Source organism: Acyrthosiphon pisum, chromosome A2, assembly GCF_005508785.2.
Source record: "Acyrthosiphon pisum isolate AL4f chromosome A2, pea_aphid_22Mar2018_4r6ur, whole genome shotgun sequence".
Classification (NCBI taxonomy): domain Eukaryota; kingdom Metazoa; phylum Arthropoda; class Insecta; order Hemiptera; family Aphididae; genus Acyrthosiphon; species Acyrthosiphon pisum.
The window spans coordinates 27,366,187-27,393,425 of NC_042495.1; the positions used below are offsets into that span (position 1 = coordinate 27,366,187).

Here is a 27,239-nt window from a genome sequence, read left to right on the forward strand (position 1 = left end):
CGAAATTGTTCGTTCGCTTCACAATCGCGTTTACAAATGACGCCGTCAACCGACCGACTAACTGACACGTATATATACGTAATAGAGTACGATTTTTTTTTTAAAGACAAATCACAAACGCTTTGTACAAACCCGTTAAATAGAGATATGAGATATATACGTATTACATTGTATTATATACTATTATATACTACGTCCTAGTGGGATAGGTATAGGTTCCTCAAAAGTAGGTTGATGAGTAGTTCCGAGCTCGAATCCGCCGTCATGAGGAATGGCAGTTCGAGTTTTTTGCATTTTTTTTTAAAAAGATTTTCACGTAATTACATGGTAGATAAAATGAAGCAATTTTCCTTTAAAATTTTACATTTTTTTTCAGAGTGATATAGGTTTGTATTGTTTTTTAGTAGGGCTCTGAACTTGATGCACTTAAAAAGTACTTTATGCACTTATGCAGTTATGCATTTAAAAAGTTTAAAAAAATTCACTTATTTTTTTCACACAAGATTCTCAAAATGTTCATAAATACAAATATTTTACTAAATTATGCTCATAATTTTAGGTTGTCGAATTTGATATACTTTTTATAGTTAAACTGAAAAGTATAAACATTTTAAAATAATACAAATATTTTAATTTTTAAACATAATTTCGAGGTAGGTATAAATAAATGTTTTTAAAATACAATTAATTTTCCTTTGAAATGTTTCCATTAAATGATATATCTGAAAAGTATTAATTAAAATTAAAAACCCGCTAAGTACCCAATTAAAAAGTATTTAAATTAAATTCAAAATTGTTGCATTGAACCACATTTTTTAATGTTTTCAAAGTTAAAAGATCACCGATTATTCTTTATATAATATATATATATCGTTAAATTAATATTAAATTAAATATTGTCCAGTTTAATCTTACCTTTGTGGCATTTTTTTTTTGTTATAAATAATGATGGATTGCGTCATACTCATGCAACATAGAATATAATTTATCTATTGTGATTTATACATTCACCGTTATTCCTTTGAAAAAAAGTGTGCTTGTACAATTCGATTGAATTAAAATGTAAATTAACTCTCCGAAAAAAATTCACTGACCTGAAATCTCATTATAGCGAATATCAGTTAATCGGGTTCAGGTATACTGCTGTTGATATTCAACTCATTAATTCAACATTTGTATACCCAGAACTTTCTAAGTAAAAAAAATAGAAATCATATTTAAAAATAGAAATTTTAGATTTTTGTATTTAATAATTAACGGTTCCTACCGCATAATTTTTCATATATTATAACTCAATTTATGGGTATGATAATTAATTTTAAGTATTTTAATACAATATTGAAATATATATTATATATTATATAATTGTTTATAAGTCAACGTTACCATTTTGTTTATGAATCACCACAATATCACAGATTAAAATCATCTGATTGTAGCTTTTAGTATTTATTTTCACCAATTTGAAGACACTAAATATTAATAATATAAAACTTATTCATGGAATATTTTAGGTTCAGTTCAACCACATTTACGTGGAGGGCAGTATACTCCTTGTACTTCTATGGATAATATTTAAAAAAACGGCAAGTTCTTCAAATGCAAAAAAGGCTGAACCATCAGAAAACGTGAGTTATTATACTATATCATAAAAATAAAAAAAAAGATTATCACAGTTTAAGTAAAATTAAATTTGGCAACCACATCTTAATAGGTACTTGATTTCGGATTGTATATATAAACACAACATTATAAATAAATATTTATTTAGTGATATATTTATATATAAACACATAATAATAATGTGAAACGTGATTTTTTTTTAAGCCGGACATGGAACAAAAGATAAAATTGTGGACACCAAAACCGTTGGTAAATACAACTTCCCTATCTGCGTTGCCAATGGAAAACTATATCATTGATGGCAAGGTAATTAAAATTAAGAAGACGCTACAACCACATGTGTTGTCACCGTCTTACATAATATGGTAAATTGAGTACCTACTATAGTCAAACTTAAAGGTAAAGACATTATATAGGTATATGCGTATTTGTACATCCGTTTTTTACAATAATTTGATTTTTAATCGAGTATTATTGTGTAAGTAAAATTAAATTTGCTAATTGCAAATTTTCTAGGTTGTACGTTTGTAAGATGGGGACAACATATGCTAGTGTGTAGTCCAAAATAATTACCATTTCTATAATATTTCTTTGTATGTATGTATGAATAATGACGTTATCTTATATTAGTTTTTGTTTGTTTTTGATTGCTGGTATTAGACTGAACATTATATCACAATTAATGACCGGTTGTGTATAAATTTTGCCACCCACAACTATTTTAATTTTATGAGCAATAAGTCTATTGAAAACAATGTAGTGGATGCGGTGAATAAATATGGCATTGGTTCTTGCGGACCCAGGGCATTTTATGGAACATTTGGTAAGTAAAACCGTTGCGTCGAATTATAGTTTTTAATTTGTCACCATGGACACTAAATTTTTGTTGGCAATAACTGTTTGCTCTCTATCATACTAATTTTTCTTTAAATAGAAAAATTGACGAATATTGAATTATTAATTACATTAATTTACATATTTATCATGAGAAACAATCGTTAAAAAAAAATATTGTTATACATTCATGCAAATCGTTTTCATTGTACACACTACACACACAATCATATGTTTATTATTATCTCTGAGAATCTAAACAATAGAACAATGTAATTTTTACATTTAAATAATATGTAGAATATGTACCTAATAGATTAGATCAAAAAAAAATATTATTAGGTATAATAATGTACTATTTAATTTGTATTAAATTTGTTAAATTTAAAAGATAAAAATTGTTTAAAAATATGAGTAATATAAGTAAGTATCTATATGTTTATTTATTTTCATGCCTATCGTCATCTTTAGGAGCAGTAACAATTCTTTTTGAAAAAAATTGAGGGTGACCTGAGGTAGCCAATTGGATCTAGTTAGTATAGACTATACTATATAACACCAATAATACACCGATAATACTATCACACCAAAACAAAACAATTATTTTGATCTCAAAAATTAATGACTGTAGAGACTTGAAATGTCCATCAAATATTTAAATTAGCATTTCTTAGACATTTTCGATTATTTATTTATTAATTTATTTATTCAAGGAAAAAAGCTTTAAAAGTTGTTCGTACACTAGTAAAACAATATCCAATATCGAAAATGCAGTCACAAAATTTGTCGAAATCAAGAAAATGTAGATGTATATAAAATACTGTTGTTAAAAATGCGTACGATTTTTAATTTTAATATCTATAATGTTAAAAAATGTAATAAGTACAAGATTTTTTCATAATTTTTATACTAACAATAAAAAAAAGGCGGGTAAGTCGTGGATGTCGCTCTGCTGTACAGTAGTTGCCGAGCATGTCGTTGTAATGGATGTGTCATATATGAATTCAATGATAAATCATTGTATACGAAAAACGATCCTGAGCGGAAACGTTGTGTCATACTTGCAGTATAAATAATCAAATTTACTATTGTTAAACATTTATTTTATAAAAATCTAAAATATCTCATGGTTATAAATCGCGTGACTTTCCGGTGAACTTTTTCTTTTTGATAGAGATAGAAAAACTTTTATGAAATTTCTAACTGAAAAATAGTTAACAAAATTTGAAAAAATTATCGTGGCTGTAAATAGCTCAAAAAATTCAAAACAGTTCGAAAATTTTACCAAGTATGTAATATAAATATTTCGCGTTAACATTTCGTGAGTATAACGATATTCGTTTTGGAAATACAACAAAATATCATAAATCGATCAATAATTTACCACTGAATATCAAATATCGTAAAAATTATAAGTCAAAAGCTCATAAAGCAATATATAGGTATATATTCCATTTAAGTAAATTTTTTTTTGTTATAGGTAGAAAAACATATGAAATATTTTATTAACATTTTTAATCTTAGGTATGATAAAAAAACTTTCGTGAATTTCTAACTAAAAATAGTTTGAATATTTTCGAAATTTTGAAGAATTTTATCAAAATTTTGACTTTCAATGCATTAAAAAATAACCGTATTCTTGAACTTACATTAATGCAACTTCTAAGGAATCTTGCATTACATTTTCAAGATTTTTCACCAAGTGAAAAATGTTTATCGAGAATAATTTTAAAAAAATGTATAAAATTCTAAATATTTCTCAAGACTATAACTAGCTCAAAAAGAGTTAACATCTTTCGAAAATGTTATAATTCATAGACAATTCTAATATAAATATTGATGAAAATGTCAATGGTCTATGGTTTTTAGTACGCGCCGGGGAAATTAAACTTCGTTCGCTGTTGATAGTATGGATTGTGTGTAATAATTAAACCTTAAATTGCATATTTGTACGTAATCGGTGTGCGTATACCATTTTTTCCATTAATTATTAATTATAATAATTATAATTATTATAATTATTAATTATATACATATTGTTCTCAATTATTCTATACACCGTTTGAATGTAATTTGTTGAAAAAAAATGAATGACCTGATCATTGTTATTCCATATAATTAACAAAATTAACCACAGAGATGTCAATATTATGCTATTGATTGCGAATACATTGCTATTTCTATTGTTTTGTTAAAAAATGGTGTACTTATGTCGTGTAGAAAAAAAATAGACAAGACTTTTCACTGGTGGGGGGGAGGGTCGTATATTCATAATTTTTAAGATAAATCACAAGGTAGGGTGTAGGTATTATACCTATATAAAAAAGGGGCAAGTGGGTTCTGATCTTCTGTACTAGGTGTTTAGATAAATACATTTAGAAATGTATTGACATATTTTGTAAAAAAAATTAATTTCTATTTAGTAATGGATCAAAACTAGTCAAAATATTAGATGGAAAATAATAAAATAAAAACATTTGGTGTACATTTTTAGTACCTACGGCTATTAGTTTTTGAATTACAACAAAATAAAAAAATTCCTATGAGATTTACGAGTAATTAATATCCAATGTCTAAGATTCAATGTCTTCAGACGCTCAAAAAAAAATTTTGATTTATACTCATTTTTTTTTTTTATTTCCATTAACAACAACTTATGTTAAACCTTGTATTAGATTTTAAGGTTTTTGACTAAGCTAAAAATTTTTTTATGAAAAATAGTTTAAAAAGAACTAATAAAAATGGAAATTTTCTTCTTCCTGTAAATACCTAACTTAAGAGTTAAAATATTTTGAAAATGGTAATATAAACATTTGGTTAAAATTTAATTTAACTGCGGTACGGTTATTTTTTTTTAATATTACACCAAATAATAAAATCGACTGTAGAAAACTAGTTTTGCGTAAAAATCTCCGTTTCCCTTGATTTTTTTTTGTTTTTTTCCGACATTTGAAAACTAATGAGAATTTTTCACTCTTGCCATACGTTTTTCAACTTTGGTCAACTTTTCCCCAAAATACTAGATTCACTTTCCTATCAGAAAATATGCCAAAATAAAAAATCGAACCATTTTTCTGCCCCGAAAGGTGATGACGGACAAAAAAAACTTGTAAAATCAATACAATTATCGCTCCGCTCACGGATGTTATGATAATAATATAAATGCGTATATGGTTACACGGTATGCAGTATATACAAATGGTATACGGTATACGGTAAATGTGTATAATATCATTGCGCATAATATATTATTATTGCATGCGGTGGCACCTACCTATAGCTACCTATAGCCATTTTACTCCGCTACTTAAAGATATTATATAAATTATTGAATTTTGTCGTCAAGACAGACTACATCACTGCGACCAGAATGAACGGACGAACGCTCAATCGTTACGATCACGTGATCAATTGTTTTCTCGCTGCCCTCCGTAAAGAAGTATAACTTCAAAAAATGTAGGTAGGTACTGGAAGTAAGAAGTCAAATTAATTTTTGAACAAGGGTAAGTTCAAGTTTTTACGACATTGAATATTTAACTGTATATTTAACGAATTCTGATCGAAAAGTTTTGAACATTCAATACAAGATTTCTCATAAGTTGTCATAATAGCAGTTAAAAAATATTAAAATTATATTTCAGACACTTTTTTTACAAGCATTAAAGACTTATGAATTAGGGTTCTATTGCGCCGTTCAGTCCTGTATACCTTACCCCTCACCACATATTACCTATTGTATCAATTTATTACAGATTGTATATAATCTTGTTTTCTAATAAAAAAAAAAATCATTAAACTTCAAAACCACAACAATTTTCATATTATTTTGTAGTTAAAAATGTAAAACACTTTCAATTCTTATAGCTAAAGATTTAAAATTTAAAACAAGTTTTCTCTTATTATTTAGTGCATACTGTAGCCAAACAGTCTAATAAATAAGTATATAAACACAAATAATTGATTTTTACAATGATTTTTTACAATTATTTATGAGTCTTTGATAGGAATTTTGTCATTTTTGTGGTGTTGTTTTCATTGAGATTTGTTGTGCTTCCATGTTTAGTGGTAATTATAAAGAGATTTGTCCAAATTAAGGTTTATAATATTGTAAATATATTAATACTTGATACAATGAACGATTATCCATATATATATATATATATTACAGTTAGACCTGTTGTTAAGTTCATAATGCGTGGCTACTCTTGATATAATTGCATGACCACTGGAAGTTTAATAATTATTGAATATTTTCAAAATTGACTGCCTTGGGTCTTATGCACTGTTATATAATATTGTCTATGATATGTTGACAACAACTAGTTTTCATCATTTACTGTAGATATAACATATACCATAAACATGGATCATGGCCACTGTTGCTTATATTATATAAAATCTAAATTAAAATATTAAACTTATCTATTTTGACACTTTTTGAGCAAGTTTTATATAGGTATATGGGAAATTGTCGATTTTTTTTAGTTTTTTTCTATAAATGTTGATAAATAATTTTTCGTTGGGTCAAATAGCTGGAAAATTAACACTAGGTTCCTTATAAGTTGTTAAAATAGCAGTGCAATTTCTTTAAAACGATTATTTTTGACATATTTAAATAATTCAAAATTATAGAATATTATAATTATTAACCAACATAACAATTATTGATAAGCTAAGGAACATGACGTAGATAACTCCTAGAATATGTGTATATAAATTGCAATAATAATAAATCTAATAATAGTTAGGAACTTTCCGTTAATTTTTTTTTAGATATACACATTGAATTAGAAGAGAAAATCGCTAAATTTATGGAAATGGAAGAAGCCGTTATATACTCTTATGGGTTCTCTACGGTGACCAGCGCCATTCAAGCTTACATTAAGTCTAGAGATATTGTATATGTGTGCGTAGTAAATAGATATCCAATACGACACTTTGCGTCATCTTGTAGTAATTGCTTTCGTTTTGTTAATAATATTGGAACATTTTTAGGGACGAAGAAGTGAACTTTGCCATACAAAAGGGTCTGCAATCTTCTAAAGCTGAACTGGTGTACTTCAAACACAACTGCCCAGAAGACTTGGAACGGTTGATCTTAGAGAAAAATGCAACAGTAAGTAATCTGTCAAAGTAGTAAAAAATGATGAGATAACTCCTTCATGATTACAAAAAAACAATTTTTATAATATTATTGAAATTTACGAAAAAAAATTAGTTATTATTAGGCAGGTACTAAGTTCAAATTGTGTATAAATTTATAATTTAATTGGTAACCATTTTAATATAGGTTTGTGGCGCGGTGATTGCATTCAAATATTAAACGTGTTCTGACTGTTCTGAGTGCAAGCACCGGCCGGTATCACTAGTTCCTGGATGGGTGACCACCCGGGTTTTTAGTGACAAATCTAATATTTGGGTTTCAATCCAACCGTACGCCCTACAAACAGCTAATGGCCACAATGCTGGGCTTATGATCAATAAAAAAAAAATAATAATAATAATAATTTTAATTAACATGTAGGTTTTGTCTCAAACTTTTTTACACATTAAATAAGTCAAGGAATATTTTTATTAATATTGTTAAGTTTTTAAATTAATGTATCCAGTAATTGAACAGGTATTTTCTTCTATATTTTTTTGATTTAAGATTTATTGATGAATAAATCGATTTATCTATCAATCGTGACACTACGTATCACTACTGTATAAAAATATGTTAATATTTAATATAAATACTAAATAGGTATACATATTCAGTTTTAAAATATACAATGTTAAATATCTACAAATAGAAAGTAGTTTAAAATTTCATACAATAATGCAATAAACATAATTGTTTTTATTTTTACAATAATATATTATTAATTGAGATATTGGGTCGCTGTAAATTGCAGCCCGGGTATATTTTGTACATACGTAAATTGTGGACTGGGTATATTTTATACACACGTAAATTACGGCCTGGGTATAATTTAGTATGTATGCCTACCTAAATGTACACCTTTTTACTTCAATAGAAGGCCAAACATGTCTTGTCGCATTAGGAATAGCCTTTTCAAAATCGACATACAACCGAATAGGACTGAATTGTAAGGTGTTAAAGCACTCTATAACTATATATTGAAATGCATATAAATAGCATTGTGTGGTCTTCGAAGGTAGTAAAATATAAACGAGTGGAACATAAGACTGACTTATTGTACAATGAACGGTAAATAAATTATGGTATAATTTTGGACAACTTTTGATGTACCATCTATACAAATATGGGAGTCAGCAAAAAGTTCGACCAGAAAATTATTATACGGAAAAAAAGTGCGGTTTGATTTATTGTTTCATAAAAAAATATCTTGATTAATAAATATTAATAAATATAAATATAATTTAAAATAAATATTAAAATTGATAATACTGAAAAATTTGTTATTAATAATATAAAATAATAAATATGATTGGTATGATGTAATATAATTCAAAACTATAAATAAGCAAAACTAATATTTATTTCGTTTTCGAATACAATGGCAAATATATACACAAATTAAAAATTAAAAAAACGCACATCATTGTAAAAGTGTAAAACCAATACATCTATCGCTCCGCTCAGAATCTAAAAAAAACATATTAGCAATTCTAAATGTGAAAAATCCTTAATTGATCAATCACTGGATTTAGTACAAAAATACATAGGTATAGGTATCTTTGCTTTCAAATCTTATAGAAATGTAATAAATTGTGGGAACAGTCAAAAATAAATCTTAAACTATAAATAATATGTATAATAAGTAGGTAATTATAAAACATTAGATAGGTACACTATCTACATTCTACACATCATACCTAATGAACTAATTATGTAAAGTAGGTTTATACACCTTAATCGAATGAAGTCCTGATAACTTAACTGTACAAATCAAACTTTAATACACTTGTAACTTGTTTTGTAACTATTCTCTTTTATATAACCTAACCTCATAATATGCCCGAATAATTTACAGATGAGAAGAAGAAACAGAAGAGCGTTCCTAATTGTTGAAGGAATTTATATGAATACCGGAAATATTTGCAACTTGCCAAAATTGATTGACATTCGAATAAAACACAAGATCCGCATATTCATTGACGAAACCATATCATTCGGCATTCTTGGCGAAAAAGGTCGCGGAATTACTGAACACTTCAATATTCCGGTAACTGCAGTCTTGTAAAAGATACTTACATTTTAAAAGTATTCAAGTACAGATACAGATACTTATTTTAAAAAGTATTTGAGCGTACGAATACAAATACTTGAATGTATTATCTTAATATTGTATAGATACTTTTAAATACCTACTATATATTTTTTTACCTTATTAACCAACGTCACCGATTTTCGTGTTATACGTAAATTGTATGGATTATTTTACAATGTACATTATGTGTAACTATTAAATACTCTTCTGTAGAGTATAATATTTACAGTAAAAAATATATTATCCTCGATTTATTTTATGATTTTACGTTGTTAAAATTAAAATTAAAATTATTTAAACCAAAAAGAATACGTAGGTATTACTTCAAGTAAATATTTAAAATACATTGTCCAACTGTCCAAGTACATATTTAAACGTATTTGATTACTTTTACTCAAGTACTTTACAAGACTACCGCTAAGGATAATAACAATTTTATTTAGTATTCAAAAGGAAATGGATTTTTTCAACAACGAAATAAAATTGAAAACTAACAAGCAACAGTTTATATTATATTCTAAATTTAAGATACCTAAATTAATTAGTAGAGAAATAAAAAAAACGCAGCATGATACAAGATATTTTTTCTCTGCAAGTAAAATTGAGAAATCATAGATGTTTTTTTTTATTGGTGATTTGTGTTTCTCCAGCTTTATCCAGCCAAAAAAATATTATTATCTAATATATATGTTAAAAAACCTATCAAGGTTTAGGGTACTATGAAACGATAAATTTATAAATACATAAAATATTTATACTAACGATAAAGTACTTATATTATTATTAATTATTTTTTTTTTGTAGAAAGACGAAGTTGACCTGATCATTGGAAGTCTAGAGACAGCCTTGTCGTCAGTTGGTGGTTTTTGCGTAGGCTCAACATTTGTTGTCGAACATCAGAGGCTGTCTGGTCTTGGTAACGAAAACATTTGCTAATTGCTATGATTAATTATATAAGTTGATTTTTATAATAAAAATAGTAAAATGACATTGATGATTAGAAATACAAATAAAATTTAAAATAATTTAATAATGCCAGTAATGTAGAACAATTTTTCCTTAAGCAGTAAAAATCAAAATGTATTTTGTACATTTCTTTCAACAAATATTTAAGAATTACTACAAAGTACAATTGCTATTACCTATTCTATTTGTTGTCTTACTCTTCTTCAAGCATATTATACATTTTTATATTTATTTTTTTTTATTAAAGCCTTGTTTTGTCAATTTGATAAAACTAAAAATAAATCCATTCTGACTGAAAACTGAATAACGTATAACACTAACCTAAAACGCTTAGTATATTACATTAAATAAAATTTCAGGGTACTGTTTTTCTGCATCGTTACCACCACTACTATCAGCAGCCGCCATTAAAGCTTTGGACGAGATTGAAAAACATCCAGAAATGTTGTCGAAACTGCGAGAAAGGAGCATAAGTCTACATAAAAGTCTTCGTAAAAGCCAATTGATGAAACACTTTACACTTGGGTCTGACGAATCAAGTCCACTAAAACATTTGTATCTAATAGATAATTCTCTATTACACTCTGAACAACAGCAAATATTGAAAAAAATTGTTGATTACGTAAGTCATAAATAGTCCTTATTTAGGAGGTACTCATAATTTAATTATTTATCGTTCCTCGGGGTCCTTATGCTCAGGATTGGAGTTAGTCTCAATTAATATCAGGTGTTGCCAAGTATAAAATACGACAAAGGACAGTACACGTTAACAACTAACAACATTGCTACTGTACGTAACCCAACATTTGTAAGTCAACATTCTCCGCAAAAATAACTCTGGTCAAAATATCGGTGTGAAATATCTCCAATAAAATATATAACCGGAAAAATATTTATTACAAAATATCTTTTAAAAATCTCTCAGAAGTAGGAAATAATTTAGTTATAATTTATAAAATCAATAAATATAATCGTTTAAGTTGCAACTAACCTGCAGAGCCGGTAGTGTGAGTTTGAGTAAAAATAAATTCATGTTTAAAAGGCGATTGGCCACCTATAGGTTCGTAAAAATTATACACGTAATTTTGGGCCGCTTATAGAAGTGAAATCTCGATGGGCCGATACATACCAATCAGGCCCTGCTAACCTGTTCAGAGTTTCATAAAAAATATCTAAAATATATTTTACAGGAAAAACTCTCACGACCTGTAGAATAGTCAGATTTCGTTATTTTTTTTTTATTTAAAAATAGAGGACATTTTGTTGGTAGGATCAAAGCCCGATTTTGAAAATTTTAATTATAGAAGCTGAAATATGCATTTGAATAATGCAAAATATTTGTTCTTTTTCAAACGTATTTTTCTACTACTATTTAAAATAAAATAAAAATTTGAGCTTTTATCCGACCTTCAAAAACTTCTCATATTTCATATAAAAAAAAAACAATTACCAAAACCCGACATATCAAGGAGGCGTGAGAGTTTTTCCTTTAAAAGCATTTTTGTTCGTCAACATAGTGCTTCGATAATAATCATCGAAGTCAATCGCTGACTTGTGCATGTGCGTTCGTAAATATCTTTATCTGCTCGTGTAATTATAGCTCACTCGCACTAATATCGATTTGCATACTCACATACATGAACGTTCCGTGCGAGGACGATACAACATGTGAAATGAATTGCCTAAATTTTACTCCTTAATAAATGACCGGTACCGACACACATAATTATATAAAAATATATCTAATAGTTTAAAATTTTAGATTGTGTACCATTGGTTAAATACATCGTGGCGTTTTTATTGTCATACTGTTTAACTATTGTTAATTCATCGTGGGGAATTATATTTTTTTCTTCTTTTTGGATTGCTTTCACCTGACAGACACTGTATAAATATTAATTATATAGTAAAATATCCTAGCTCGAGTCGAGTCGTCTATACTGTAGGTATGTTTAATCGCGTTCGGAATTTGCCGGGACGGCGCAACGGTTTAAGAGTTATAGATTTAACTCCAGTTCTCAACTTAGTAAGTAGGTAAGGCTACGGTGCGGATGGCCGGCGCGTTTTTTGTTCGTTATTTACCTTTCGCTATCACTTCCGCCTTGTCATATTTAACGAAAATTTTCCGATTTTTTTTCAAAATTCGAGTTTTACTGCCTTTACAGAATTTGTACTACCTCGTTCGGATTTTATTCGGGTTTCCGGCTAAATGTATAGGTCGCGCGCGGCCGTATTTCGTTCGCGACGAGTCCCGGGGTGGATTGACATCGCGGAGAGTGTAGAGCGAAATGTTCTGAATTTTTTTCACCTAATTTCTTACTAAATTTTGCGTTTTCGGTGACAGTAATGAACGTTGTCCGCGATCCGACGCAGTTAGATTGCATACCTGATGTCGTGACCAGGCCGTCGCACATTTTCCGCTATCGCGATGGAGTCGCATAGCCTACCCTTATTACTACGGCGAACGTCATTCGAGGTGACTGACCTACTACACAGTACACACTCAAAAAAATACTTTGGCTATATGATTTGCATCGACGCCCGACATTTTTTAAAATTTTTTTCACGTAATGTCGCGTTTTCAGCGGCAGTAAAGAACGTTGTCGGCGAACGTTATTGATTACCCGGGCTACCACGTCGAATCGCGGTGGTCCTAACCTTATCATCAGCCCTCCTTATCACACACCAACTGGCTCGAGGCCGACGACCAGACCAAAAGACCACTGCAACTTCCGACATCGGTTAATACTCCTCGCCAACTCTGGGGGTTTGGGGGTCTCCCCCAGCGACGCTCGGAGATCTAGTTTAAATATAAAATAAAAATATAAATATTAAAACACTAAGAGACATTCTTACAATGTACGGTTAGCCTTAACTGGACATTGTAAGAACGGGCCTAAAGCTAATTTAATACTTAAGTATTACTACATTTAAAAATTATACAGAATAATGGTAATAAAAAAAGTATAAAATAAATAGTTTAGGTACTTAATACAGACGTCCAACTTGAAGCATTAATAATTAGTTTGTAGCTCGATCACCGACTCTTAATACGTATTGGCTGCTTTTAACAAAATCCTTTTTTAAATAAATTATAATTATATTATTAGTGTTGGTATGTAAGTACATATAAGTTATAATAATTTAACCTACCATAAGTTCTTCACTCATATAGTATTCTTGAGTGACTCCGTCATTGAGGTTGCAATCTTCACAAACACACATAAATATTGTGTCAAACATCATCTACACATTTAATAAAGTTTAATATTTATTACTTAGTATTTATACATTATAATAAAAGAAAAATTAATATCTTATCTCAAATACTGAAATAAAATAATGTGCAACAAAATAGGCCAAAATTCCAGAAATTGTAATTGGAATCCACAAATTAAGAACTCCGGTTTTACTCTAAAACAAATTTTAATAAATATTAAATATATTAATGTATTAAAGCATTTAATATAATAGTAAATAAGTCATATAGCATTTAGTAGGTACAAATATGACATCAACAACGAGATAAATGGTAAATAATACATAGGTAATCATGGAGGTGGGACCATATAAAGTAACATAATAAAACATTTAAAGTCGAATCTGTTTAATTTGTACACATTAGTGATTTATTTATCCCCATTATCCGACTGTCCAGATTAACCAAATAATAAATTATGGGAGATTGTAAATTCCGCCCGAAATGAACTGGTAAAAACAAGGTCTATGGTAAATTCCACCCGGAAAAATATCCAAGTAAAAAAGGTACATGTAAATTCCGCCCGAAAAAATATACAGGTACAAAAATGGATTTGTAAATTCCGCCCGGAAAAATAAATATTTTTAAACTGAGCGTTCTGTGACTGTACGACGCGGCACGTGTTATAGTATTGGGAAGTCACAAAATATGTGAACACGGAACAATTATATCTCAAACGACAATCGTCAATCATGTCATATCTTATCAGCTTTGACTACAATATTGTGGATCTAATAATTGGAAATTTCTGATAGAAATATTATAAATTGTGTTCAGTACACGTCCTAGAGTCTTATACGCTTATACCTACGCTATAATGGCTCAATTTATCGAATATACTTTTAGTATTAGACAATTTTAAATTGTCTAAAGTAAATAGTCCTTTGGCTTCTGGATTAAGAAAATGGCGATGTATAATCAAACTTTCAAAGCTTTTGTGAAAACCTTTGGTGAAACTACGAACATCGCTTTTCTCACTTTTTGTCACTATTTTTTGGTTTGGTTACTTTTTGTCACTATATTTCGAAAACTGTCACTTTTCTCACTTTTCCCACTTATAGCCATTTATTATAATGTTTCACAAAAGAAACCAAAAATAATTTTAATCTTGTAATTTTTAAAATTCTGTTAATTTAATTGTACCCTAACAATATTCGTATATAATATATTAATATATTGTATTGTACCATTATAGTCGTGATACATCCGTGATTAAAATCTTTGATAATGGCGCGGCGTAATGGTCTCTCATATTTTAAATAATCATTAGGAAGTAGGTAATTAAACTGATTAGATAGACATATTATCTATGATTAAAACACGATACCCACGGGCCACGGACGTGACGATACCCAATGAAAATCTGATAAAATTATTTCCTATGCACAATTAAAAGATAGTATCTATCATAGATTGTTATTATCTATGGTATCTATAGCAGGCTGTGGTCCTATGTAATTTCATGATCTTTTAACTTTTGTTATGCTGGGTTGCATAAACAATTTATTAAATTTAATGATTCACTAAAAATTTAATGGACCAATCACGGGCCACTAAATCTTGTTTAAGGGACCATAAGCTCACTATTTTTTTTTTTTTTTTTAGAATAGTTTAGAAACCATTTATTAAATATAATAAAAATACTAGTACAAATTAGTATACTAATTAAAACATTTTAAAACATTTTTGGTTTAGCTACCTTCTTTAAGCGTAGCTTGAGTTGAAGGTAGCGAGGTACTATTGATTCATTAAATGTTTTGTTTATTAGTTTTTTTTAGTTTATTAAAATTGTTTTTTATTAAGAAAAAGATAGTCACTTTTTATCACTTAAAAAAAATATAGTCACTTTTAGTCACCTAAAAAAAAATTGATCACTTTTCTCACTTTTTTATTTCATTATTTGAGTTGCAGCCCTGTGATCATGATAAACATAGTGCAAATAGGCAAGCATATACAACTTAATTAAATAATATATTTTAAAAGTATTAATTTTTTAAAACTGGAAATTATAATTGTGTTTTTAGTGATCAAAATATACAACGGCAAAATGTGTCAGTATCGGCAAAACGTAAAGCTGTTGAAGATAATAATATTATCATAAAATAAAAACTTGTCACCTTTTGATGTCACCGTATACTCACAGGAAATTACTAAATCATTGATATTTATTAGATTAGCTAGTGGTTTTTGTTCGATGTTCCTTATTCTTCGAATGATTTTATAAATTAAAACCATTTTAAGTAACTGACAATTTATAGATGTAGGGAGTGTTTTCACAGCTTGACTAATCAAATTTCTGGTAGATAATTCAGTTGTTTTTGCTTTTGATTTTATATTTGTTTTGACCTCTTTAACTGAGACTTTGCACATATCTGGGGCGTGTGAATAATGAACCACTTCTTTTATTATTTCTCCTTAAATAATTATTTTAAAAATAATTTAAATAAAACATTAATAATACAATAAAAACGAATAATGTACTTGTCTCATATTGACCGGTTGTATAACATGAGGTGCATTTGTATTTTTGGTACTCAGTACAACACCAAATTAATTTTTTCACATCTTTTTGTAATAAAAATTAAGGTACCCGTTAGTCGTTACTTGATAGTAAGTTTTTGTTTTCTTGACTGGAAATAAATTGTATAGAGGCATTATTGATGCAGTTAGTAGGTAACTCACTTTTGCTTTTTACACACTGCAGTCGTCGTCCATAACTTTTCTTCTAATTTGTAACTATGGTTTGTCGTTGTGATCGATGTGTAATAAAGATTAAACTAGGGTTGGGCCGATACCTCTTTTTACGGGGGTTTCCGTTTTCCGCCAAAATGACCCTCGCCCGTTATCACCATGGCCGTTTTCCGCCAAAGGTTATATTCCGATTTCCGCCAAATAAATTAATACATTTTTTTTGAGAACCCCTGAACTGAATCCATCAAATAGTAATGATTACAATTTAGGTACGCTCTATTATTTTAAATACAAGTACGTTCCCCCCTAAGTTATGGGCAGAAGCAACTTCTGCATTAACAAGAACCACAAATGTGTGTGAATCGTTTCATTCCGACTTCAATCAATCGTTTTATAAAAATTCACCTTCAATAATTTACGTGGGTCCAGAACTTGATTAATGAAGTACAAACCAGTGTATATTGTAAAATGATAAGTGTGAATCAACCAAAAACTCCACGAAATATAATTCATTTAAGACAAATAAAAAATGAAGAATACATTCAAAAATACATTCATGGGCATTTAACTAGGTTCGAGTTTGTTAAAAAATCTCTTTTTCGTATAGTAAATAATTTAATGTATACTTTTTATATAATTTTAATTTTTATAATAATTATGTATTATTTGGACGAAAAACTAGTGATGTTTAACATGTGATATTTATACTTAGGTATACTGTTTTTACGTACAATTCGTATATAATAGCGTATACTTGGGAAAATACAGTGGGTATACTTAAATAGGTGAATAATAATAGTAAGATAAGATATAGATAATAGTTTATGATCAATATCTGTGGGAGGCAACGCGCGTGTGTGATACAAGGTGAGGCGCGTACATCGAATCATTACTAATTGATGGATTCAGTTCAGGGGTTCTCCAAAAAAAATGTATTAATTTTTTTTGGCGGAAATCGGAATATAACCTTTGGCGGAAAACGGCCATGGTGATAACGGACTAGGATCAATTTGGCGGAAAACGGTTACGCCCCTTTTTACCGATACCCGATATATTTGAAAACCAACATTTCCAGCATAAACAATGAACCGATATTAAAATATCACCGATACCGATAAACCCGATACCACCAATATTGGCCGATATCGAGTATCGGTTTTAGTATCGGCCCATCCCTAGATTAAACACCATTTAAACATAGCTATAGGCGTAGATATTCGTTTTCTCGATCGCCGGGTAATTTAATGATAAGGAACAATACGATGGCTCGCCGCCCGAAGATCACAGTTACTAATTTAGAATTTGAAAATTCATAATATTTCAAAAATATTTTCTAATAATGACTATAATATAATATATAATTATTATGATTAAATAGATATTTTGTATAGGTATATAGGAGATATTTTTGCGGAGATATTTTGACCGGTCACCGTGATGTTTCGCAATTTGAAACTGTAAGACTACAGTGAACTGTAATGTCACAACGTTTTCACCTTACTCTACGTGCGCAAAAAAAAAAAAAGTGGGTAAACATGACTGTAATACCAGCAGTCTGACGTCTTGGTGTACAACGTTCATTCCAGATACCTAATTATTACGTCGGTTTTAAAATTTATAATTTTAAAAATTAGTTAGGTATTTAATGAATTATATTTTCTTTGATCGAGCCTAAATAGAAATATCTTCTTAAAATGCATTTATTCTGACTATAGTTACTTACATAAATACATAATATAGATAATTACTATAATTATCTATTTTATATCCCAAAAAATTACAAGTTACTCTTAATTGTTTTTTGTATTCACTTTTCTGCACTCATTAGTATACGTAGGGGGGGGCCAACGGGCTGAATCTCCCGCATTACTTGTATATTATTTGATTTAAAACATGTGTTAAGTTTCAACTAGTAAAAAAGAACGTACATTCATACGCACGTTTAACGGATTAGCTATGTCTCCATAAATAAAAAAAAAATAGGACAGTAGTAACCTTTCTGCTGTAAAGTAGCCAGCAAGTGTCGAGTGATCACCATAATGGGTGTGTTTACACTTTATTTTGAATTCAATGATACCTGTATACCAATATATCATTTTTTCGGTAACAGTAACAGGGACCTTGTATTACATTTCAAGACTTAGCTATAACAATTTAACATTACCTTTATAGATTTTTAATTACAAATTATATGTGGTTTTGTCAAAATAATAACTTTAAATGCTTATTACAATGCTTATACTTCAACTAAATGTCTGAAATGATTAGACTGGGCAAAATAAAATAAAATTGTAATTGTTTATTTTCAATCCCCCAGCGTACGCCACTTTCCTGATTTTAGTTTTTAATTTTAGTAATTTTCAAAAAAATATACATAAAGTCATAAATACATGCCCCTAATCAATTTTGCACCCTGGGCCAAAAATAGTCTGTTCCCCTGCTAAGAGCTACCAGATATTAAACAACAATATTAAAGACAATCCATGGTAGATAATAATAATAATAACCATCCAAATACTTTTCAATTTAAAACATATTTAACATTAGTTTATAATATTATACATTTTGTTTTAGTGTATATCAAAAGGAGTAGCGATAACGACGGCTGCGTATTTGAGTGATCGTGAATACAAGATTCCCACTCCCAGCATCAGACTTCTCACAAGTATTAAAACAACAGATGAAGAAATCGATGTCCTTATAGATACACTGTTGCAAGCGGTCACTGTTTCGAACATTTAAATTGTATAACTAAACGATGCTGTTTGTTTCTTGTCGGTCAAATAATATCAGTTAGTTGCTACCTACTTGAATATCGTGAAATGATACCTACCTATGTTACAAAATGTTTATAAATTTTCCTGATGTCAATACTTATAAAAATAAACCATTGCTTATTACAACAATGAAAATAAAAGCAACAAATTGTAATATTAATCCCTTTTTTCAAGACATACATAATTATTACATACATACGTCTTACATCTATGTGGAAGTTATATTAGGTGTCTTCCTAATTATTAAATTATTATTATTTTCGTTTATGATTGGTTTTGATCAAATATGGTCAATACCATTGGTATAATACTAATATAAAATATTGACTAAGAAAAATCGGTTATCATAACTTAACTAAATACCTAATGGTTGTAAACTTTAAAAAAAACAAAATATGCTATTACAAAAAATCTATAATAATAATCTTTATATGTATATTTGTAGACTAACGAAAACATAATTTCATTAACATATTATAACATTAAAAGTTTGCTCGCCTCCTATAATCAAAAGCTTGCATTGGAGGTGAGAGGTTCCTAAATTAATCAATATATAAATATAAAAAGAGTGTTATTTATCATGAAACCCTCATTATTTCATGAAGTATTAATGTTTTTAAAAATATTTCTTATACATAGTTTCAAGTTGTTTAAAAAATGTTTTTTATTAAAAAATCATATTTTTAAATATTTTTTATCCTTATAATTTTTAAAGATTTTTACTTTTTTGAATGACAACATATAGTTTTAATTTTAAGTGATAAGTATTTAAATTGTTGATTGGCGGAGTGGAGTGGTACGGGGTTACCTCGGAAAATGTTAGTCCACTATTCCGCTTGTCTAAACTTTAAATACTTATAACTCATAAACTACTCGTCCTAAGTTCGATTTGTATGTATCAAAATACTTAGAAAAATATTCTGCTTTGGAATATGAAATTAACTCTGTTGCCATTCAAAAAAGTAAAAAACTTTAAAAAAATACTTAAAAATATATATTTTTTTTTTTTAACATTTATTTGAAAATATACAATCTGTAATAGTAGTTACAATAAGCATATGAGCTGTATAATACAGTTGACTTGGAGGCGTGAGGGGAGTAGCTACCCAGCAGTAACACTCGACCAGAAATAATTTAAAAATATGATTTTCTAATAAAAACGTTGTTTTTTAATAACTTGAAACTATGTAAAAAAAAAAAATATTTTTAAAAAATATTAATACTTTTTGAAATAATGATTGTTTCATAATAAAAAGAATCACCTTGTTCCTATATAGAATACTAATAGTAACAGTAAAATAATTAGGCGATTTACCTTTTATTAAATTATAGATATAATGATAAACAAAATAAACATAATTTAGTTAGTCATGAATACTGGTAGTATAAAGTAGTATAAAGTAGTACTAATACTAGTAGTGTGATATCTAATATTTTTACAATGTTGAATATAATAAACAGACAAATTAACCCTTCAATGCATCGTGTTGCTTATTTGCAACAATCTTTTATTCATTTTTCGTGACATCATTTTTAATATTTTACGATACTAATGAAATCTAGCGGATAGATATACAACTATTCTATGCGATGAAAAAAAGTTGAACGCAGTCTAGTCCCATTATCAACTGTATTTATTGTTTAAAAATGATAACACCTGTTTCCCGCTATTTACGTGTGATAGTGATTTTGATATCGTTATATCTTCGTTAATTTAATGATATTACAATAAAAAAAAATTGTTTTATATTGTTAATTACGTATATATTAATATTGTAACCGGGCCATGCAACATTACCGTTTCGCAATTAATTGTTCGTAATATTTAGAATTGTTGCGCATTTGCAACATCGCGCATGAACTGTTTTTATTATGAGTAAGTTTTTGAGTGATATTGAAATTGGTTGTTTAGTGGCGAATTGGGATGAAAGCGATTTTCGTACCAATTCGAAATTTATTCGGGCCAAGAAAATGATCAACGATTTCGATTACTAAACGAGCCAGATCTTGGTGCTAGTTCTAACATAGTTGTACGTCTTACTAGAAATATTCCACGCCATAAAAATCATCGAATATATTTTGACAATTTCTATACTAGTATTCCATTAGCTTCGTATTTACACCAAAATAGAATTTTGTGTCTAGGGACAGTACGAAAAGACCGATTACCTAACAATAAAATACCCAATGACCAAATTATTAAAAAAGATGCCCGTGGAAAATCGCATGAGTATTTGACAGTTTATGAAAATACGCCTATGTCTGTAACTTCGTGGAAAGATAATACGCTCGATTAGCGTGACGTCACAATTGTTATCAATTCTTATCAAAATTATGATTTGGATCCAAACAAGTATTGTAGTCTATAGTTCTAATATACTGTATAGTGCATACCTTTATAAATCGTTTGTACTTTTGTGTAATTTAAATTGAAAATTGAAAAAAGACATTTTTACTATTATTTTAAGTTCTGTTAGTAAAAAGCAATGGCTGGAAATCATTTATTATCAATAACATCAATTTCAGACTATTTCAAAAATAATATCAAACAACTTAAAAGAGGTGAAATAGCTTATAAAGACAATCATGTTCTTAAATTTCAAATGGATCCTAATTTAGGTATAGTTGTGGGGGAAGTTAAACCTAGTATGCGTAGTGATCAATACAGAGTTGAAATTTTAATGAATGATGATCGTATTACAAATTCTAAATGCTCTTGCCCTCGAGGCACAGCTATTTGCCATCACATAGCTGCCTTAGCTTTATACACTCATTATAATCTAAGTTCTACTGATAAATCTTGTTTGTGGAGTGCTAGGAAAAATAATTTGTCAACAGAAGTTAAAACCATTAATCAAATACATGGAAGTATTGATTTTCCAAATACCATTGTTTCAGAAACAGATATAAACATTTTTAAAGAGGAAATATCCAATTTAGCAGAACCTGTTGGTTTTTCTTGGTTGTTACAACCTGAACCAGAATCATCTGAAAATAATATAGCATTAGTTAAGACGATTGGTGTTATTATTCTTGATCCAGAAATTAGACGTTTAGTCAGAATGAAAGATTTTATTTCTCTTAAAAAATTGTTATTCACTAAATGTCATATTGATTGATGATAGCACTATATTACAGTTGGTTAAAGACACTACAGGACAGCAAAAAAATCCTTTATGGTTTCATTATAGGCAACATAGATTGACAGCTCGTAATTTTGGTAAAGTTCTAGCTGCTTGTAAAAGAAATAAGTTCCCAAAGTCATTATTTAAACAATTGGAAAATAATAATAATATTACTGGTGTGCATGCTGTACAATGGGGTATTTACCAATGAGATTTGTGGTATTAAGGTTCTAGAACAAGATCAAAATGTAAAACCGACTAGGCTGTGGTTAAAAAATAGTGGATTATTAGGTGCTACACCAGATGGACTTGTTAATTCAAGTCATATTGTAGAAGTGAAATGTCCATGGAAGTATAGGAATGCAGTTCTTGAAGTCGAAATTACAAAAAATCATGATTACATTTTATATAAGGAAAATAATGAATTATTTGTAAATAAAACACATCCATATTGGGACCAGATTCAAGGCCAACTCTATTTAACCAATCGTAAATTTTGTTATTTGGTTATTTGGACTCCCAAACAGGCATTAATAACAGAAATCGAAAAAGATGTTAATTTGATAGAAAATTTAGAAATTCTGGAAACATTTTTCATTGAAAAATATATACCTTATCTTGTTGAAATGTAGTTTTTATAATGTTTTTTAAATTTAAGAGTTTAAAATTTAGTTTGGCTGATGAGTGATATTGTTTATTTTTAAATATGTATTTTATAATTCATTAAAGAAAAATGCCTGAGTTAAATGTTGATATTTATTACAAATTACAATTATCTACAATTATAATTTACATAGCCACCTAAAATAAAATAATAGCCACCTAAAATAAAATAAGTATATTGAAACAAATTAATTAGAATAGATAGAACAAATATTTGATAAAATTTATTAAATTTTAAATTTTGTGACAAAATATTTAATTATTTACATACTTTCTTGAACTTCATGTAAAAGTGGCCTATGTAAATTAGTTAGTGCTGCAACAACTTTAAAAATATATTCAGCTTGTTTAAGCATAGTAAATGGAATAAAATCTAATATTTTGTAACATTTAATACGTTGAATTGCCCTCTCAATATGTATTCGAGCTTTTGCTATTGATTCAGTCTGAATAATTTGTTGTGGAGTAAATTGTGGAGTATCTAAGAAAGGTGGAATATTTAGTGAAACTCCAGGAGGTAAAATATCACCAATTAAAAATCCCTTATCTGCCATAACAACGTCACCTGGGATTAATTGTTCTAAGATACCACTTTTTAAAGTTATAATTTTATCAGAGGTTGATCCTGGATATAAGCTGCTCACAAATGTAACCACACCATTTGGAGCAATTCCAATAAGGACTTTCCAGGTGTTTCTGTGTTTGTAACTACTGTAAGTATCCCGTTGTATATTCATTGATTGGCTGATGTATACTGATGTATACATTTCAGTGCAATCAATTATAACTCTACAGTTGGGAAACAATTTAAATGCATTTGGCAAACAAGCCTTATTCTTATACCTTGATGGCATTTCTTTCATAAATTTAGAAAAAAGAGTGTTATGTAAAATATTTATCCAAGTAATAATTATATTACTAACAGTGGATTTACTACACTTAAACCTTACAGATAAATCAAAATGAGGGAAATTATGTCTTAATTTAATTAAGGTCATAAGAATCTGATCAAGCTTACTAATAGTTTCAACAGTCCATTTTAAATAATAATTAAGTTCTAAATTTTTAACTAAATTGTAAAGTGCCATAAACACAGCATTAGAGGGTAACCCTGTGTATGAATTTATCAAATCATCATTTTGACTTAGGTTTTCATAAGTAAAGGCAATTGATAAATTATTTAATTTTAATTTTAATTCTTCGTTTTCTTTTTGTAAAAAATAATTTTCAGCATCAACAACAATGGAACTATTTACATTCTGGTTTTTTGATTGCACCCTAAAAAAAAAATATATATATATATTTATACATGTTTGATTAACTTTAATATTTTTTACTTATTGCATACTTAATATACCTTAAATTTGATGATGATTTTAATGATAAATTTAATGGTTCGTCACTGACACTCATTGATTGTATTTGTTTCTGAAATACTTTCATGGTTATCATCCGAGATATAATTGCTATCAGCTTGCATGATTATTATTTTTCTAGTAGAACTCCGTTTTTTCTTTTTCTCTGGTGTTAAATGATGTGGAATAAAGTGATGAGGTCGGTGAAGGAGAATTGTAGGCCCATTATTTTTTTTTCCATCTTCGAAATGACAACTACAAATACGGGCACCTGGTCCAGGTTCATCTGTTCTTCTACGCAAGTAGATATATATATACATCGATTATTATAGTTAATATTATTTAAAACAATTTAAAAATGCATTATATTATAAGCAATATTAAAATTAAATAACCTTAGCAACTTGATCCAGCTTTTCTTCAGTTTTAGCTCTTTGGGAAAGCGATAAAATTTACAATTATCCTTTTCATTATAATGGACACACCTAAATGCCCAACAAAGCACCATTTTGAAGCATAATATAATTTAATTACTACACAGACAACTAAATTTAAAAATATAATTGTATATTATGTTAAAAGCAAAATAAGCAGCTAGCAAATAATAAGCAGTAGGTAGGTACAATATATAATAACTCACCTCAATATTCAGATTACAACAATTGGTAGAAGTAAAGAACACACGGGAGTAACAACTACTAACTACTCAATCTTAAATTTGACTCCATAAAATATAAAAAAAAATCGTACTTCAGTCTTTATTATATGCTTAAAAGTTTTTTAAGTGTATTTCCACATTAAAATATTGGTTTGTTTGGATCCAGTTCCTATCACTGATAAGATTTGATAACAAATATGACGTAGACACTAATCGAGCGTATAAGCAAGTAAACTTATTATCAACTTACTGTGGATCATTACCGATGCTGACTGCCAATAGATTTGATAAAAAATTGAAAAAAAAAAATTAATATTGATTGTCCTACCGTAATTAAAGAATATAATAGGTTTATGGGGGGAGTTGATCTTTTAGATAGTCTTATTGGCCGATATAAAGTTCGTATGAGATCAATAAAGTGGTATATGCGAATTTTTTATCATTTGATTGATACATCTGTTGTCAATTCATGGCTCCTATATAAAAGAACCCAATCTCAGCTAGGAAAACCTAGCAAATATACACTTGTTGACTGGCGAAAAAATTTAGCATATACTCTAACGAGAATAGGTTTTGTACAAACACCAATTAGAGGTCTTCCGTCTTTAGAAAGTAACCTAAAAAAACCAAACAGAACCAGACCAACACCACGTCCTACTCAAGATATCAGAACTAACAACATTGGACATTATATAAATCACATCGAAAAAAAAGAACGTTGCAAGTTTCCAAATTGCAAAGGCTACACAAACTTTCAGTGCAGTAAATGCAATGTCTATTTATGTGTAAAATCAAAACGTGTTTGTTTTACCGATTATCATATTATAAAATAAAATGTATTATACCTAAGTATATTAAATTGTATCTAAGTAAAGTGATATTGTAATAAATAATAACTTAAAGGTAAGGTTATATTATTACTAAAAATTGATTTTATTGTGATAAATAGCTGCTATTAACTTAAAGATAAGGTTTTTATAATCAATAAATAAAATTGTCTACAAAATGCAAAAGAAAAACATAAATAAAGTATGATTATGTGGAATTATTATGTATATTATTGTTATTTATGTATGTATTTACGCGCAATGTTGCATATTTGCAACAATCTGAAAATCTTGGTTTTCCAAGAAAATATAATAGCTAGAATTTTTTAAGTATTTTTTCTGTTTCCTACGTCAAAAAACACATAAGGTACATTTTTTTTTTTTTTAAATTCAGAAAATCGCGCATTGAAGGGTTTATTATGATAAATTTGAAGTTTAAATGAAAAATAATAATTTTTCTTCTTCTACTTCTTTCTTATTTTTTTTTTTTTTTTTGGTTGTAGTTTAAAAAGCTTTAAATATCTGGGAGTTGATATAAATAGCCGCAATAATTACCACGAGGAAATAAAACTTAGAATTAAAGCTGGAAACAGGTGTTATTTTGCGCTACATAAAACTTTTAAGTCCAAGTTATTATCAAAGAAATCAAAAATGCGACTATACAAGGTTTTAGTAAAACCAATAATTCTATATGCATGCGAAACGTCGCCAAAATCAAAAGAGGACGAAAGAAAACTGGGTGTCCTAGAAAAGAAATTACTACGATGCATTTTTGGTCCTAAAAAAAATGATCAAACAGGTGAATATGAAATAAGATTCAATAAGGAAATTAAAGACCTGTGGGGAGAAGAAGACATAATACAAACACTTAAAGGAAAGAAAATGAGCTGGCTTGGACACGTATGGAGGTCTAAAGGCATAATGAAGGATACGCTTAACTGGAAACCAGAAGGCAAGAGACCGCTGGGCAGACCAAAAAAAAGGTGGATAGACGAGCCCAACTAGAATTTTCGGATACTAGGGATTGAAAAACCGGAGGAATTGGCGAGTGACAGAGAGAAGTGGAGGAGGCTGTGTGGAGCAGTGATGGGCCTTAATGGCCTTTAAAAGCTGAAGAAGAAGAAGTAGCTTAAAAAGTATAAACCGTAGTGACGATACTATGCATATCTACCATTCAGTATATATTATTATTTTGGAAAATTGTATATTTATATTATAATTTG

At 28.5% G+C, this 27,239-nt stretch overlaps 2 protein-coding genes across 2 annotated transcripts; one reads left to right on the forward strand and one right to left on the reverse strand.

Moving 5' to 3' along the window:
* Window positions 1-1,487: 1,487 nt before the first annotated feature.
* LOC100165041 (serine palmitoyltransferase 1) lies at window positions 1,488-19,536 on the forward strand. The gene is made up of 9 exons (XM_029490150.1): window positions 1,488-1,628; window positions 1,828-1,929; window positions 2,284-2,446; window positions 7,231-7,363; window positions 7,453-7,573; window positions 9,459-9,650; window positions 10,500-10,611; window positions 11,021-11,283; window positions 19,186-19,536. Exons 2-9 carry the CDS (start codon window positions 1,834-1,836, stop codon window positions 19,351-19,353), a joined length of 1,248 nt encoding a protein of 415 aa, XP_029346010.1. The 5' UTR covers window positions 1,488-1,628; window positions 1,828-1,833; the 3' UTR covers window positions 19,354-19,536.
* Window positions 19,537-23,439: 3,903 nt separating this feature from the next.
* LOC103310485 lies at window positions 23,440-24,030 on the reverse strand. Its single transcript, XM_008188925.1, has one exon. The coding sequence runs from the start codon at window positions 24,028-24,030 to the stop codon at window positions 23,440-23,442; it is 591 nt and encodes a 196-aa protein (XP_008187147.1).
* Window positions 24,031-27,239: the final 3,209 nt, after the last annotated feature.